The sequence below is a fragment of the Pteropus medius genome, unplaced genomic scaffold (genome assembly GCF_902729225.1).
Source record: "Pteropus medius unplaced genomic scaffold, Ma_sr-lr_union100, whole genome shotgun sequence".
Taxonomy (NCBI): domain Eukaryota; kingdom Metazoa; phylum Chordata; class Mammalia; order Chiroptera; family Pteropodidae; genus Pteropus; species Pteropus medius.
The window spans coordinates 51,658,740-51,675,180 of NW_024349800.1; the positions used below are offsets into that span (position 1 = coordinate 51,658,740).

Consider the following 16,441-nt stretch of genomic DNA (forward strand, 5'->3'; position numbering starts at 1 on the left):
TCTTAAAATTAGTTTTAATTCAACTGCCGTCAAATTTGTATCATTGATAAAATTCATATCAAGATGAAATATTGCCATTTGCAACAACATGACTGGACCTTGAGACAAGAAGCATATGATACCATTCATATGTGGATATAAAACAAAAAGCAGCAATGAACAAACAGAAGAAACAAAAAAACTCATGCATACAGGCAACAGATTGGCAGTTACCAAAGGGGAACAGGGGTTGGGGGATAGATGAAGAGGGTAAAGGGGATCGATATATGGTAATGGAAGGAGACTAGGCTCTAGGTGGTGAGCATACAATAGATATACAGATGTCGTATTATACAATTGTACACCTGAAATTTATATAATTTATTAACCAATGTTACCCCAATGCATTTAATAAAGAAATAAATGATAAAATTCATATCAATCAGAATTCTAGAATTTTTAAAACATGGCTTTCATATTTTACCTGGAACCACTTAATTTGTTGTTTTGGATTTGGCATATGGACTGTCTTTTCCTGATCCTAAATGATAGTCAAGAAATTCAGTTTAATTGTCCAGTTTCACTTTTAACATTATATCTAGAAAAATTTCAGGTAATTGAGACTCTTCCCCAAGCAAATTTATTAATGTGCTCTTAATATGTTGTGCCCGTTACTCATGCAAAGTTCAGTTTTACCAGAATGTAATAGAAATATGTTAGATCCATTTCATTTAAAATTTTTAGAATTTTTTTTCTCTGGAATCTGTCTTCGTAGTACTTAGCTCTCTGTATTTGAGAGGCCACACCAAGCATTGATAGTTGATGCTAGTCCTTGTTTTTCAAAAAGGCCTCTAGAAACAAAGGGGGATTAATTTAGGTTTGTCTTTCAACTTTTTTTTCTATAAATGAAACTTTTTCTTCCTATACCAAAGCATCTTAGTGTTTTATTTATTTTTATTTGATTTATTTATTTAAAAAAAATTTTTTTTTTGGAGAAAAAGTAAGATTTATTGAAAGTACATTTTAGAAGGAGACCCCCTCTAAGTAAGGCTGTAGCCCTATGAAATTTAGGAGATAAGGAGATAAGATAGTATACCCCCAAAGGGAGGGGCGGGTTTCTGGCCAGGAACGCTGTAGCAGTGTTTTATTTAAATAATTAAATATAATGGCTAATGTTTACCAGATCTGTACTGTTTCGGATACTCTGCTAAATGCATTATTTTATTTAACCTTCACAGCAACCCTATAATTAGACTATAGCTACTGTTATAGTCTATATTTATTTACAGATGGTGAAACTGAAATTTAAACATGTTCTGTAACTTGCCTAAGATCACAAAGAGGGTTAGTGTTGATAGGACCTTTGAAACTTTTTTCTTTTTAATTTATGGTGACATTGATTAACAAAATCCAATGTTTCAAGTGTACAGTTCAACAATAAGTCATATGTATATATATTGCATTGTGTGTTCACTGCCCATAGTTAGATTTCTTTCTGTTACCATGTATTTGACTCGTTTTACCCTAACTCCTCACTCCCCATTTGAAACCTTTAAGGCTGGCTTTGGATCCATCCTCTTAACCATTGTAGTTTAATGTTATTTGCACTTCTGTAATTATAACTACCTTACCTGATGTCAAGGTTGGGATTTGATTATCCCATTTAACAGGTTAATAACCTAGTCTGTTACTGGCTCATGGATGCCAGCAGAAGACCTGAGATTCCTACGTCAGAGATAGAGGACTTTATTACTAACAACACAGCTAGCAGCATGAGCATTGGCATGTTTTTGTCAGCCTCTCTTGTCCCCTAAGTCATGCAGGGACCCTGCAGAGATCCTAGAAAGATGCTACACATGCAGTGGTTGTGTTATAGGAGAGGAACACTGAGCTTGAGGGAACCCACCATTTTTTAGCAAATAGTAAGCAGACTTATTCTTTGTCCCAGAGGAAAACACTACCCAGTCCCTCAAGATAGCCCGCTGCAAACCCAGTTCTGAAAAATGACCCAGGTAGAGAGCAGTTAGGATCTTGCGTTCTTGGCATACACAGCCGAATATATAGGATTGTGAGAGGCTCATGGAGGGCTTTCTCTTCCAACACCTGGTATTTTTTATTTAGAACTCTTCTAGGGGAACAGTGTTTTCAACTATAAATTTTATTAAATAGGAATATTATCAAATACGACCTTAAATTATTGTGGAAAAACTAAGATGAATAATATAATCTTTTATCACTGATTAATGTGTATAACCAGTTGTGACTTTTTTTTTGTTTTAGAACATGTAAGTCTTATTAAAATATTGTAAATAATTTTTATGTGTATTTCTGTTTAAATTTTTTGATTGGAATTAAAATAATAAATCAATAACATTATTGCCCATTATTATTATTATTATTATTATTATTATTCAGAAGCGTTGGAGTAATTCTATTTACTAATATGCTGCTTGATTTTTGTTTTTATTGCCTTCAGGTGATCAAGCACGTACATTTTTCTTACAGTCAGGCCTGCCAGCTCCTGTTTTAGCTGAAATATGGTAAAATGTGTTCTTTTGTAGATGAACTTAAATTTCTGATAGTCTGGTTTTGTTTTGTTTTGTTTTTAATACAGTTTAACATAAAGTTGTTCTTATTGTCTGTTATTATTAAGAATATTTCTTCAGTTTTTTAGAAAATAAATTTTATTGAATAAATGACTGCAAATCAATTGATGTTTTGTTGTGTAGGACAAATTTCTAATTTCCTTAGAATTTCTAAGGAAAGAGATGTACACATTTTCATCAGAAAACACTTCTTTACAAATTGGCAGTCTCAAATCTTTTTTCTGTTATTTTGTAGTTTCATTTATTTCATCATCTATAAACCCAAATTATTCTTTCCCCTGCCCTTACCATAAAGAAATTGTTCTTTAAAATATCTAGGGTTTTGTTTTTTAAGGTATTTACAGTAAATTCCAACCCCTACCCCATTTTTCTTTCCACTTGGAATATTCCCATGGTTGGCAAAGTGCCAGGCACATAGCAAGCATTTAATAAATATTTGAACAAATGAATAATCATTTGGCATGATTATACTCTTGAATAATTTTCTGTTTACACTGGTATAATTCATCCCAGAGATCTCTAGATTCTAAATAAACTTAGAGTTTTAGTAGATGCTCTCTCTGGTCAGTATTCTTAATGTACAAGTTTTAGCTTTTTGAGATACACACACAATTAATTGATGATCTGTGTGTGAATGCTATGTCATTGTTTTTATTTTATCATCATCCTCAAATATAATGTTGACCCTACATATAATCTACCCACCTCATTGCCTTTTTAGGGCTTTATCAGACCTGAACAAGGATGGAAAGATGGATCAGCAAGAGTTCTCCATAGCTATGAAACTCATCAAACTAAAGCTGCAAGGCCAACAGTTGCCCATGGTTCTCCCTCCTATTATGAAACAACCTCCTATGTTCTCTCCGTTAATATCTGCTCGTTTTGGTATATATTTATTAATTTAATTATCTGCATTTGATAGTTAAACTTGATTCCTAGGCATAGCATTTGGGAATTAGAAAAAGATTTGTCAGCATAAAATGACAATTCCCAGACTCTGAGTTAATTTTCCTATCTGAGATAAGAAATATTAAATTTGCTGTTATAGCTAGGGCGTCCATGTGTCCCAGTTTTCCAGGAACAGCTCTCATTTATGTCTGTTGTCCTGACATCTAGACTAGTTAGTGTTCCCTTATATAATTCCCAATGGATGATAAATTATATGATCTCCCTCATTAATAACTGATCCTAAATACTATTGTTAATTAGTTACCTCTATGCCTTTTGTAACAGAACAGATATGAACAGTTTTAAACTCACATGAAGTGGTTTAATTCAGGAGGTAATTTAAAACTATATACATAAATAGAAATTTCTTTAACGTAAAGGTTAATTAGCCAGCTAATTTTAGGGTACAAGTTGAGAATTTTGTGCTAATTTATTTACATATTCTTCAGAGATAACCAGTTTTCTATTAATTTTGATTAGCCAGTTTCTTATTAATTATATGTGAGAAGTGCTCATTCAATTAGATATCCTACAGTCCAGATATTAGATCTTAAAATACTAATTTCTTTCACTATTATAGTGAACTCTAGAGATAAATACCAAATCACCAAGTGACTATATAGTATACTTAGTATTCTGCAGTTCTTAAGTGAATGAGTCGTCATTTTGTTTCTTTGGCGGGTTGTGGGTAAGAGGGATCAGAGGGACCGGGTTGAAGGAGAGAGGGAGAGGGAGGGAGGCATGGATGGAGGAAGGAGGGGGAGGAGAGTTTGTGTTAATTAAATAGCACTATATCATCAGCACACAAATCCATTAATACATTCTCTCTTTGAGGATACTAATATTTAATTGGAAAAGGCTGCCTAGTATGTTCATGATGCTAGAAGAGAAATTTTAACTCCTTAGCAGGCATTTCTTTAGTTCACACTGGTCAGAATATTGATATTAAAAAGCAGTAGCTTACCGCTTTCACTGCTGGGTCAAAGCTGCTTTTGTGAATTCTTTAAGACCAGATAGTTTGCCCATGGTGTTCCTTTAAATATAGGTTCTGCTCATTGTATTATAAACTTGTTTTCTGGCATTTGTTTTATAATTGATTACTAATACTAGAAAATGTCTATCTTTAGGAATGGGAAGCATGCCCAATCTGTCCATTCCTCAACCATTGCCTTCAGTCACACCTTTAGCAACACCTTTGTCCTCTGCAACTTCAGGGACCACGCTTCCTCCCTTAATGATGCCTGCTCCCCTTGTGCCTTCTGTTAGTACTTCATCATTACCAAATGGAACTACCAGTCTCATTCAGCCTTTATCCATTCCTTATTCATCTTCAAGTAAGTACTTTATGCCTAATGAGTCAGTATTTCATATGAAGAAAGAAACTGTTATGTTCATGTACAAATTTCCTTCATAATTTGTGATATTGTGTAGTGTGAACCTTTTTCATTTTTTTTTCTTTTTCTTTTTTTTTTTTTTTTTTTAGCATTGCCTCATACGTCATCTTACAGTCTGATGATGGGAGGATTTGGTGGTGCTAGTATACAGAAAGCCCAGTCTTTGATTGATTTAGGATCTAGTAGGTATGAATGCTTAAAACTTCCAACTTTCTATGCTTTCAGTAAAGAATATTAAATAATTGACTTTTGTTAAAGCTCAGAACTTTCCAGGTTTTACTTTATAATGGCCAAATATAAATAAATACTTAATGTAAATTTACTATTTACAACTCAAATCAAATAATTCTTTTATTTTTTAGAAATATGAAATGCCTGTGTATTTTACTTTTGAAAAAAATATCTCATGTAAACTAAAAATATTCTCCTATATTTTTAATCAGTCATCTTTTTTGCTCAGAGCCATATATTTTTCCTTTAAAGAAATGTATATATTTCTTAAAACATCTCATAATCATCATACATTATTAATTTCTTTCTTGAGCAAATTCTGCTGATTGAGTATCTTTTAGTTTCACAAAGCAAAAAAGCATCAGTGTTAATTCATCACCTCTTATATAAATTGCAATAATATTCTTTTTTAATTAAAAAATTTAACATTCAATATTATATTAGTTTCAGGTGTACAGCATAGTGGCCAGATATTTACACAACTTACAAAGTGATTCCCCCGACAAGTCCAGCAGCTCCCAACACAGTACATCATTATTACAATATTTTTTACTGTACTTTACATCTCTATGACCATTTTGTAACTGCAAATTTGTCCTTGTTAATCCCTTTACCTTTTTCACCCAGTCCCTCAACCCCCCTTTCCACCTGGCAACCATCAGTTTGTTCTCCATATCTATGAGTTCTGTTTTGTTTGTTCGTTTATTTTGTTTTTTAGATTTCACATTATGTGGTATTTGTCTTTCTCTGACTTATTTCACTTAGCATTATAGCCTCTAGGTCCATCCATGTTGTTGCAGATGGCAAGATTTCATTCTTTTTTTATGGCTGAGTAATATTCCATTATACATATGCACCACCACATCTTCTTTATCCAATCATCTCACGATAATACTCTTCAAAGCAATAACCCAGACGTAGCTTAAATACTCACTGATTGTGTGACCTTTGTTTTCTTAACATCACTGAGCCATGGTTTGCCCATCTAAAAGATGGGATAGTAATACCTTTTAAGTTTATCATGAGGATTAGAAGTAATGTTTGTAAAGGTCTAGCACAATATGGGGCCTGGCACGTGATAGGTTCTTGATGTATAGTAGTTCTATAGTTCATGTTATTTGCTTTCTTAAGAATAAGAATAATTGCTTGAATTTTTTTCAGTATCAAATACAAAAGCACTGTTGTAGAAAAGAAGGTATGATTCTTAATGTCTCTGCCTTTTAAAGTTTAACTAAATGTATTTTATTTAGTAACAAAATTTTAAAACAAATTTTGTTATAGTTCAACTTCCTCAACTGCTTCACTCCCAGGGAACTCGCCCAAGACTGGGACCACAGAGTGGGCAGTTCCTCAGCCTTCAAGATTAAAATATCGGCAAAAATTTAACAGTCTTGACAAAAGCATGAGTGGATACCTCTCAGGTAAGTGGCATATGGTGCTTAAGAATGTGAGAGAGTTGGAGTTTTTTCATATGGACTTTTATTGAAGAACTTTTGTTTTGTTTGAATTGGTACTTTGTAGGTCATCTAAAATTTTAACGTCCAGAAAATTTAGCAAGCATCAGATAAATACAAATAATGTGAGTTGTGTGAGTTCAAAGATGGATACAACTTGATTGCTTTCTTCAAAGTTCTTACAGTCAAATAGGGCATGCAGATATACACCGAACTTTTTATAAAAAGACTTCCCTCTTTTTATAACTTCATCTTCCAATGCAGTGAGTAGAGAACCTCACATGACAAGAGAGAGTATGTGGGACTTAGTTTCCTTCTTCTTCAGGTCTTTCTCTGCTTGCCCTTCCTAAAACTTCATGTGAGCATAGCTTATCCTTTAATGTTCCAACCCAAAAGTAGCCATAAAATTTGACTTTAGATCCTCATAGGATATTTGAGTCCATGCTAGAACAAATATCCAAACTTTGCTAATTGAGAAATAGTGAAGGGCATATAAACAAAGAGTAATAGTCAAGTAGAGTTCCCACCTTCCAACTTTTTCCTCTCTTTATTCAGCAACAAATTTCAATTTAGGCAGAGTGAAATAGGTATTTAAAAATAATGGCGATTTAAAGTGGTAGGGAACATAGAAGAGGAGATAGTACTGACGAGGTCAGATAAAATATAAGAAGGGAACATTTAGGCACTATCGTGAAAGAATGAGTTAGGATTTGGACAGGTGGAGATCAAAGGTGAGGGCAATTCGAGGGTGATAGAGAAGAATCCTTAAGAGCAAAAAGTACATAACATGTTTGGAGAATGAAAAGTAATCTGTGAAATAGGAGTATGGGGTCTCTAGTTGTGCAGTGGGTCAGCGGAGCAATAAGGTTTTAAGAATTGATTGGATAAGCAAAAATGTAGAACATTTTCTTTAAAGATACATACCTATGTGATAAAATCTTTTTTTTTTTTTTTAAAGGTAATTATGCACACAATTCAGGATAGTAGTTACTTCTTCTGGAGGCATGGAGTTAATGTCAGGGAACACAAATAACTTCAAAAGATTTAGTGATCCTGTTTTTAAGTTGGGTTCGTGGGTGACTTTTATTATTACATTTTATAACTTACACTATTTTATATGTATCACATAATAACTAAAATTTTCTGTAATTTTATCAAGTTATATGAAATAAGATATGCTATATTTTTAAGTAACTGTTTTTTGTTTTTTTACATTTTAACCTCTCCGAGATTTGAGATGTGTGTTAACCATCGGTGATGTGTTAACGTTGTGTCATGGTTTTATTGGCAGTGTTCTTTTCTTTCTTAGCGTTACATAAAAGGATGGTGTAACTTATAATCAGTGGCATCTTAGATTTTGTGAAGTATGGTATTCAAACATACTTGAGATTAATGTAAAGTCACAATTCCTATTCTTTGAAAAAATTAACTTCTTTGGACCCTACATTTTGCATTAAAGAAGTTTCTTTTTTCGTACTAACAAAAGTGGACTAAAATGAAATGTACAAAAATGTTCATGGGAACTTCATTTAAAACATTTAAAAAAGAAACAGGCTTAATGTCCATCAACAGGAGAATAGATAAATAAATTATGGTATATTTCTATAATAGAATGCTTTACAGCAATAAATATGAATGAACTACCGATACTTGCAACAACATGGATGCATTTCATAGATACAGTATTGAATGAAAGAAGCCTGGCACAAAAGATTCATACTGTTTAATTCATTTATATGAAGCTGGAGAACAGGAAGCCTGAGTGGTGGTGATAGAAATCTGAGTAGTAGAGTTACTTTGTTGGGAGGGGGCCATGCACAAACCTTCCAGGGTGCTGGAAATATTTTGTATCTTGATATGTGTTTTGGTTGCATGTGTGCATCCCTGTGTAAAAACTCATCAAGCGGTACACTTAAGATTAGTACACTTAGTCTGTACTACAAACATACAGTGTAAACAGTGGTGGGTTTGTTCTGGAGTATGAAGGAAATGATCTCGTTACTTTACTTGTATATGCCACATTGTATGAAGGTTGTGTATTGTGTTATTTATAGAGAATGTTATTCTTAGACCTGCAAAGTAAGGCTCTATATCTACACTTAAGGGAAGGATTGATTTTCTTTGAAAAGAGAAGCTGTTTCTGGTGTCCTGAAACCGAGCCTGAGTCCCAGGTATATGGGGATGGGGCTCACCTACACTTACATGTTATGCTTTGTTCAGTGAATGTTGGTAATCTGATTTTTCCCTTATATTCTTCCTCTTCTCTTTCCCCTAATTCTCAATTGTGATTTAGGTTAATTCATTGACTCAAATATTTCCTCCATCATGTATCTTCTGGGTACTCTGTGAAGCACTGGAATTCAGAGGAGGAAAACATGGCCCATGTTTTTGAAGAGCCATAGTATTAGATCACATAATCACATAATTTGATTAGTAATTGAAAAGTGTGGTGATTAATATAGATGAGAGAGTGACTAACTGAGGATGTAAGAAAGGGTTTCACAGAGGAGATGACATTTAAGCTGGATCTTAGGGGATAAATAGACTACCAGGTAGAGAATGGAGGGGCTGGCATTATAGGCACAGGAAATAGGATATTCTAAGGATTGGCAGAGCAACAGTGAACATGTTCAAGTGAGCTTTTCTTAGTGAAGTACTCTACTGGCTCTCTTTAGCCCTTTGTATTCAGACTTCGCATGCAGACATTTAAGCCTTCCACCAGTATGCTTTTACATTCTTCCCCTTCCTCCTCCTTTTTGCTTTATCACATAATGCTAAGGGATCTGCTCTGTTGTCTCTGTTCAAGAGCTGAAACATTAGTTATTGAAACTTTTCTCAGAATTCAAGTAGTCTTCTGTTTCTCTTTATTAGAAGAATCCTCCCTTTAACACAAAAACATCCTCAAAATTCACTTCCTATGTGAAATCTACTGAGGAGTAATTAGTTGGGTGAGGCTATGAGCTCTTTCCAGTGTTTTTTTCCTTGGGTGATTTCTACTAAATGGCCATATTTTGAAAAAAGAATAAAAAATATTTTATAATATAAACATTTTAAAAGTTTATATTTAAAAAGTTATATAATATAAACATTTAATTGTATGTGATAATATGTAGTATATTTGTATTCGTTCTATATAGTATACGTAGCTTTGATTACAGCTATGTACTGGATCTGAACACAGATCCAGACCTCTATGTTCAAAGCTCAGTGAAGCATTGGATTTAGCTGCTTTGTTCTGCCTTTAGTGGGAGCTGTTGCCGAGTAAGAGCTGGCAGATGTACTGATATCTTCTGTGCAAAGTTATTTGGACTGGCCCTGACTCAGGCTGAACCCAGAGTAGGATCTGACTCTCCTGATACTCATGGCTTGGTCACCTCAGAGTGGGAGGTGCAGCACCTGCTTTACTGACTAGAAACCTTCCCTTAGAGAAGCCACATGGATTTTATCCACGGTCAGAAAGCCACAGACTAGCTCCTTGTCAGGAGTGAATGCTCCTCTGAAGCATACAGGAATTTTCTATTCTGGAATATATTTATTGCAGATCAAGAAGCCTATTACAGAAACATTTTTGTTTTCTCACTGAGGGAGAGAAAAGTGAACAATTTACATACTAAGCATTCAGTGAATGTTAGCTTTTATTATCGTCAGATGCTATTGTGTTACGACCTTAGATAAAGAATAACTTTCTATTACAACTTTATTTATTACTTAAGTAAATAATTATTAAGCATCTATATACCAGGCATGGAGTATACATTAGTGAATAAAGTAGTCAGAGGTTTTGTCTTCGTAGAACTTAGCATAATAGGGGAAACAAGTAAATGTTACATTACAAATTGTGATATGAGATATGAAGGGAATAAGCAGGAAGTGTATTGAATGATAGGGTGGACAGAGAAGGCCTTTCTGAGAAGGTGACATTGAATTGTAATGTAAGGGGTGAGAAAGACCCAGACATGCAATTATGTAGAATTGTAGGACTTGATGTTGGATGTGAGTATACAGGACAGGGAGGGATCAAGGGTGACTTTCTGATTTCTGGCTTGAGCCACTTCCCATTCATAGATAGGGGAAGACTGAGGGAGAATGGTTTGGGTGAAGATTAGGAAGAGAGGGGTGTGGATGGGGATTGAGAGAGTAATTTTATACTTTGGTTTGAGATGCTTGTGAAATACACAAGTAGTTACATACAGAAGTCTAAACTTAGAGGAGAGGTACATTTGGGAATCTTCAGCCTCTTGGTGTTATTTAAAGTCATAGAAATGGATGTAAATACACAAAAAAGTGTGCCCAGGACAGATCCTGGGAATGCCAACATAAGTCCTTTAGAAGAGGAAGAATAGAGACAAAGGAATGATCAGAGAAATAAGAGGATATCTGAAAATGCTAAGGAAGCTGTTTCATTTTATTAGGTATACAAGAAGGCCCTGGAACTTGGCCCCTAATACTCTGTACCGGTGGCTCAGTTCTTCGTGTCAATCACTTGTGTACTGTTATCTTCTGAAAGGAGCAGGGAAGCATTTGGCTCCACTAATTCTATTTTTAAACTCCTTGGGGGCAGGGAATGTGTTTGTTTTGATTACTACTGAATGCTGAGTGACTGGCACATAGTAGAAACTAAGGTTCAGTGTTCAAGATAACAGCAGTGTTATTTTCAGGTATACTTATTTAGGTTTGCATGACTTTACAGAGGTTAAAGAATTTTCTTTTTTGTTTGTTTGTTTTACGGTTTTCCTACTCAATCAGGTTTTCAAGCCAGAAATGCCCTTCTTCAGTCAAATCTTTCTCAAACTCAGCTAGCTACTATTTGGTGAGTTTGTTCATTAATTATGATTTTTAACTATATATCCTATTATAAGAAAAATATTGTTTCTGTAAGTTCATGACTCAAAGATATTTTGTAAAAGCAGCCATTTGAAAGTTAATGTAACTTTGAAACCAAATAAAACTGCAGACTATTATCCTTGAGAATTTGTCATTCAGTTATTTTACAGGTAAAACAAGCTTGCTTTTATATAATGCCTTCTATGAAGAATTAGAGAATATTTCATTTTTAATGTAGAGCTAAATGTGATTTGGTAGCTGAATTAGCCATGAACTAGGACAAGCTACTTTTATATAAGGAATATTTCTCTTTCTATTTCCAAGTTTCTTCCCTCTCTTTTGTGGTACAAAATTAAGGGTAAAAATTAGCTCACTTTTTTGTATTGATTTACATTTCACTAAAATATCTTATTCTAGCTATTTTACTATTATTATTCTTATTTTAAAAATAAAAAAATTGAACTCTTCTGAAAATATTTTACTCCAAATAGACTTTCTAAGTTGTGACTTTTCATATTTTCTTTAGGACCCTGGCTGACATTGATGGTGATGGACAGCTAAAAGCTGAGGAGTTTATCCTTGCCATGCACCTCACTGACATGGCTAAAGCTGGACAGCCATTGCCTCTGACTTTGCCTCCTGAACTTGTTCCTCCATCTTTTAGGTGTGTGCCTCTGGAGGTGAAGAAGGGTGGATTTGATCTCTTGATAGACGTGATTATTTCTTTGGGTTTTCTTCTAGTTTAATGGAGAGTTAAACATTTATACTGACATTCAATATTGTTATTTAGTGAATTACACTGGGAAGAAGTAAATATTAGAAATAGATGTGTTTTTACTGTGTTACAGATAAACCGATGACTAAAGAGATTCAGTATAAAATTATAAGCATTGGCTGAACCATGATTTGAATACAGATCTTTGTGGCTTGATAAGCCATATACTACTGTACATTGTAACAGCAGACCATACTTTAATACTCTATTCTAAATATTAAATTGCTCGAGTCATGGGTAGTCTATGTAGTATAATCAAAAAATTCCTAGACTGAATAATGCTAAATTTGTTTGTTGTTTGCATTTCTTAGAGGAGGAAAGCAAATTGATTCCATTAATGGAACTCTGCCATCATATCAGAAAATTCAAGAAGAGGAGCCTCAGAAAAAATTACCAGGTAACATTGAGTATCTAAGTTTATAGTGAGTTCTCTTCAATTTTACCTTGAAATGTAAATAAATGTTTGGAATTTTTACATTCTCATTATTTTATATGCTATATGAGAAACTATTTAATGAATGGGATGGATTTTGACATCAATAAAATTAAGATCGTCAAAATTGAGAGAGTATGTAAGAAGAGGTGACAGTATGTGTTTGGCAAAAAGTATATGTATTGGTTTTCCTAGTTAAAAGTGTTTCTCCCACTTTATGATGAGATCGTTAGCTTTAAATATATGTTGAAAAAGTACGTGTGTAGATATTTTAAAATATTAAAAAATTAATGAAAAAAAGTTGATGATACATATTAAATAAAACAGATATATAACTACCCAGCTGTGGTTGTCTTTGAAGAAAATGCCAAGAAAAAATGTCAAAAAGTGTTTTTACTGGCAGGAATAGTAAAATTATTTCTCTCTTGGGTGGATTCAAACTTAGAAATTTGTTTTCTAAAACTGAATGTAAGGAGAGTGTAAATATTTTACTATTTACATTTGAGTTAAAATTACCCTTAGGAGAAGTATCCAGAGTGATAGCACTGAAATGGTCACAAGCCATGAGTATGTTGAAACTGAATTCTGTAGGCTCTTAATGTGTGAGCATGCTGATAACATACCTTATTTAGTTACTTTTGAAGACAAGTGGAAAGCCAACTATGAACGAGGGAACATGGAGCTGGAGAAGCGACGCCAAGCCCTGATGGAGCAGCAGCAGAGGGAGGCAGAACGTAAAGCCCAGAAAGAAAAAGAGGAGTGGGAACGAAAACAGAGAGAATTACAAGAGCAAGAATGGAAGAAACAACTTGAATTAGAAAAACGCCTGGAAAAACAGAGAGAATTGGAGAGACAACAGGAGGAAGAAAGGAGAAAAGAGATAGAAAGACGAGAGGTTACTTTTAAGTTATTTTATTTCCTAAGAAAGTCATTACATCATTACATTTAATAAGTGGCTACATTTCATTTGATAAAAAATTGTTTTTGGTGTACCTTTTTCTCTGTATCATTTATTCTTACTTATTTTATCTGAATTTTGCTTGTGAGGGTTTTTTAGAGCCAGTGCAGTGGTAAAGAAAAGCATGTCATGTCTGCAGGTGACATCTCAAAGGAGGATCGATTGCAAAGCTGAGTTAAATGAAGAGCTAAGGTCAGTGAGCCAGAGGAAGGAGTCAGTTTGATCAGGTCATTAAACAGATGTAAGCTTGGGATCCAGAGTAAGATACCAAGGAATTGGGGAGGTAGAAAGATGAGAGTGAGAATCAAAGGTCTAGAGAGGAATCAAGACTCTGGGCTTGTGTAGGTCATTGGGATGAATAGTGTTCTCTGGGGTCCGTAGGAAAACTGCTGTGTTTTAAAGGGTCAGGGATGGAGAACAGTAAATTATAGTGGCACTGGATTAATATGAACAGAAGTTTTTCTCCCCTGGTACCAGAATACAGCTGCAGTTATTTCTTTTAACATTTATATTTATGAAATCAGCCTTTTGTTTATTTAAGAGAAAAGTAACTGCAACAAGAAGGTCTTGTGAATCAGTCTAAAAGTCTGGTGGATGAGGTCACTTTTGTGGAAGTCTTTAATTTAGGCCCATTGATAAAACTACATTTGCCCAGTTACCCTTAGACACTCAAACCCAGTAAGTGCTCATTGCTGTCTCACTTTTATCTTTGTCATCCTATCAGTTTTTGGTTTTTTTATTAAAGTATCATTGGCGTGTAATATCTAATTTGTTTCAGGTGTACGTCATAGTGATTCAAGATTTACATGCATTACAAAATGATCACAGGTCTAGTTACCATCTATCATCATATAAAGTTTGTCCTTCTTAATCTCCTTCACATATTCCACCCATCCCCCAAACTCTCCCCCCTCTGACAGCTACCAATTTGTTTCCTGTATCTGTCTTTGTTTTGTTTGTTCATTTGTTTTGTTTTTTAGATTCCACATATAAATGAAATCATATGGTATTTGTCTTTTTCTGTCCGATTTATTTTGTTTAGCATAATACCTTCTGGGTCCATCCATCTTGTCACAAATGGCAAGATTTTTTTTTTTTATGGATGAGCTGTCAGTTTTTGAATGATACAAAATTGTTCATTTAAAAATTAACTTTAATTCATTATTTTCAGGCAGCAAAACAGGAACTTGAAAGACAACGTCGTTTAGAGTGGGAGAGAATTCGTAGACAGGAGCTTCTCAATCAAAGGAATAGAGAACAGGAAGAAATCGTCAGGTTAAACTCTAAAAAGAAGAGTCTTCATCTTGAGTTGGAAGCACTGGTATGGCTAAAGTTTAAGTGAAATTTATCTGAATGATGCTAGAGTTACCTGTTGAAAAATGTCGTTTTTAAAATCTACCTCATGAGTACATTATGCTTTAATGTAATTAAACAGTTAAATTTTTATATATGCTTTTTAACTGGATAGTATAGTTTACTAAAAAAGATAGTGGCTCACAATGCTGAGAATTATGCGTGGTCTCACTTCAGAGGCTGATAAACCATGTACTCTTGGGCAAGACATCTCCCTTCTCTGTGCCTTACTTTGCCCATCTATAAAATAAAAAGTTGTGCTAGTTCAATAATTTCCAGTTTTTGCATTGGTCTCTGGAATATGGCTTACCGAGGGATAACCAGAAGGTGGTAGAAAGGAAACCATGGTGGCAAGACAGTGAGTGCTCACCCCTCCCCAGTTCTTCCCACACTTCACAGCAGAGAAGCTCCACATTTATCTGCTTTACTTTTACTGACATTTTCCCTAAGATTCTTCTGGAAAAAAGGATTCTGCTGCTTTAAAAAAAAAATGATTTGAAACTGCTGACCTGAATGATCTCTTATGATTCCTTCCAGTTCTGCAGGACTGTGGTTATTAGCTTTATAGTAGCCACTTTGCTTACTAATTTTTACACCTCAAATGTCAGAGGGTCAAGTTCTTAAAAGACTTTGACATGCAAAGTGAGAAGTTATAAAGGGTCTGAGTAAGGCATACTATTCCAATATGACCCTAGAATTCTATAAGTCTGAATATGCTTGTGTAATAGAGCCAAATTTAGATCTTATGTAATTATAGTCTAACGTTTTATTTGGTTGATGACTCAAATTACACTTAAAAAATTGTCACTGTATTTTTAGTCAGAAAAGCACTATTTTATGCCTTCAAATTGATAGGAAAGCATACCACAATTATTAATCATGCCATAGTACTACAAAACAGGCCTAAAAAAACATTAACTTCTTTATGTAGCTAATTGAATATCTTTCTGAACCATCATCTTAACTATATATTTTTCTTTAAAAATATAACGGGAGGACACCTTACGATTAATTGTTTTTCCCTCAAGAACTGGGATAGTACATCAAACAGCATAGATTATTGTGCAGAATCTGAAAAGGTCCAGAGCTCTAGGATTGACATAGCATATTCCCTTTAGCATGTATTTCTCAAATGTGAAATTTTGATTATCAGTGATTTTTAACCAGAGGTCTCATTTCTCCTCACTCTATTAGTTTGCTAAAGCTGCCATAACAAAATACCACAGACCAGGTGGCTTAACAGAAATTTATTTTCTCATAGTTCTAGAGGCTGTAAGTCCAAGATCAAGGTGTGAACAGGTTGGTTTTCTTTTGAGGCCCTTCTCTACTTGGCTTGCAGATAGCTTCCTTCTTGCTGTGTCCTCATATGGTCTTTCCTCTGCCTATGCATCTCTGGTATCTCTTTTTGTGTCCAAATTTTCTCTTATAAGGACATCAGTCAGATTGGAATTGGGCCCACACATATGACCTCATTTAACCCTTAATT

At 34.2% G+C, this 16,441-nt stretch overlaps 1 protein-coding gene across 7 annotated transcripts in view; it reads left to right on the forward strand.

The window, feature by feature from the left end:
* The window catches only part of ITSN2 (intersectin 2), a 109,888-nt gene that overhangs the window by 35,363 nt on the left and 58,084 nt on the right, over positions 1-16,441 (forward strand). For all 7 annotated transcript variants that reach the window (XM_039887691.1, XM_039887690.1, XM_039887693.1 and 4 more), the window contains 10 exons: positions 2,456-2,519; positions 3,307-3,470; positions 4,661-4,867; positions 5,017-5,113; positions 6,440-6,579; positions 11,359-11,422; positions 11,963-12,100; positions 12,523-12,608; positions 13,277-13,539; positions 14,774-14,923. In XM_039887691.1, coding sequence (XP_039743625.1) covers positions 2,456-2,519; positions 3,307-3,470; positions 4,661-4,867; positions 5,017-5,113; positions 6,440-6,579; positions 11,359-11,422; positions 11,963-12,100; positions 12,523-12,608; positions 13,277-13,539; positions 14,774-14,923 — 1,373 coding nt within the window. The remainder of the gene's footprint in view (positions 1-2,455; positions 2,520-3,306; positions 3,471-4,660; positions 4,868-5,016; positions 5,114-6,439; positions 6,580-11,358; positions 11,423-11,962; positions 12,101-12,522; positions 12,609-13,276; positions 13,540-14,773; positions 14,924-16,441) is intronic.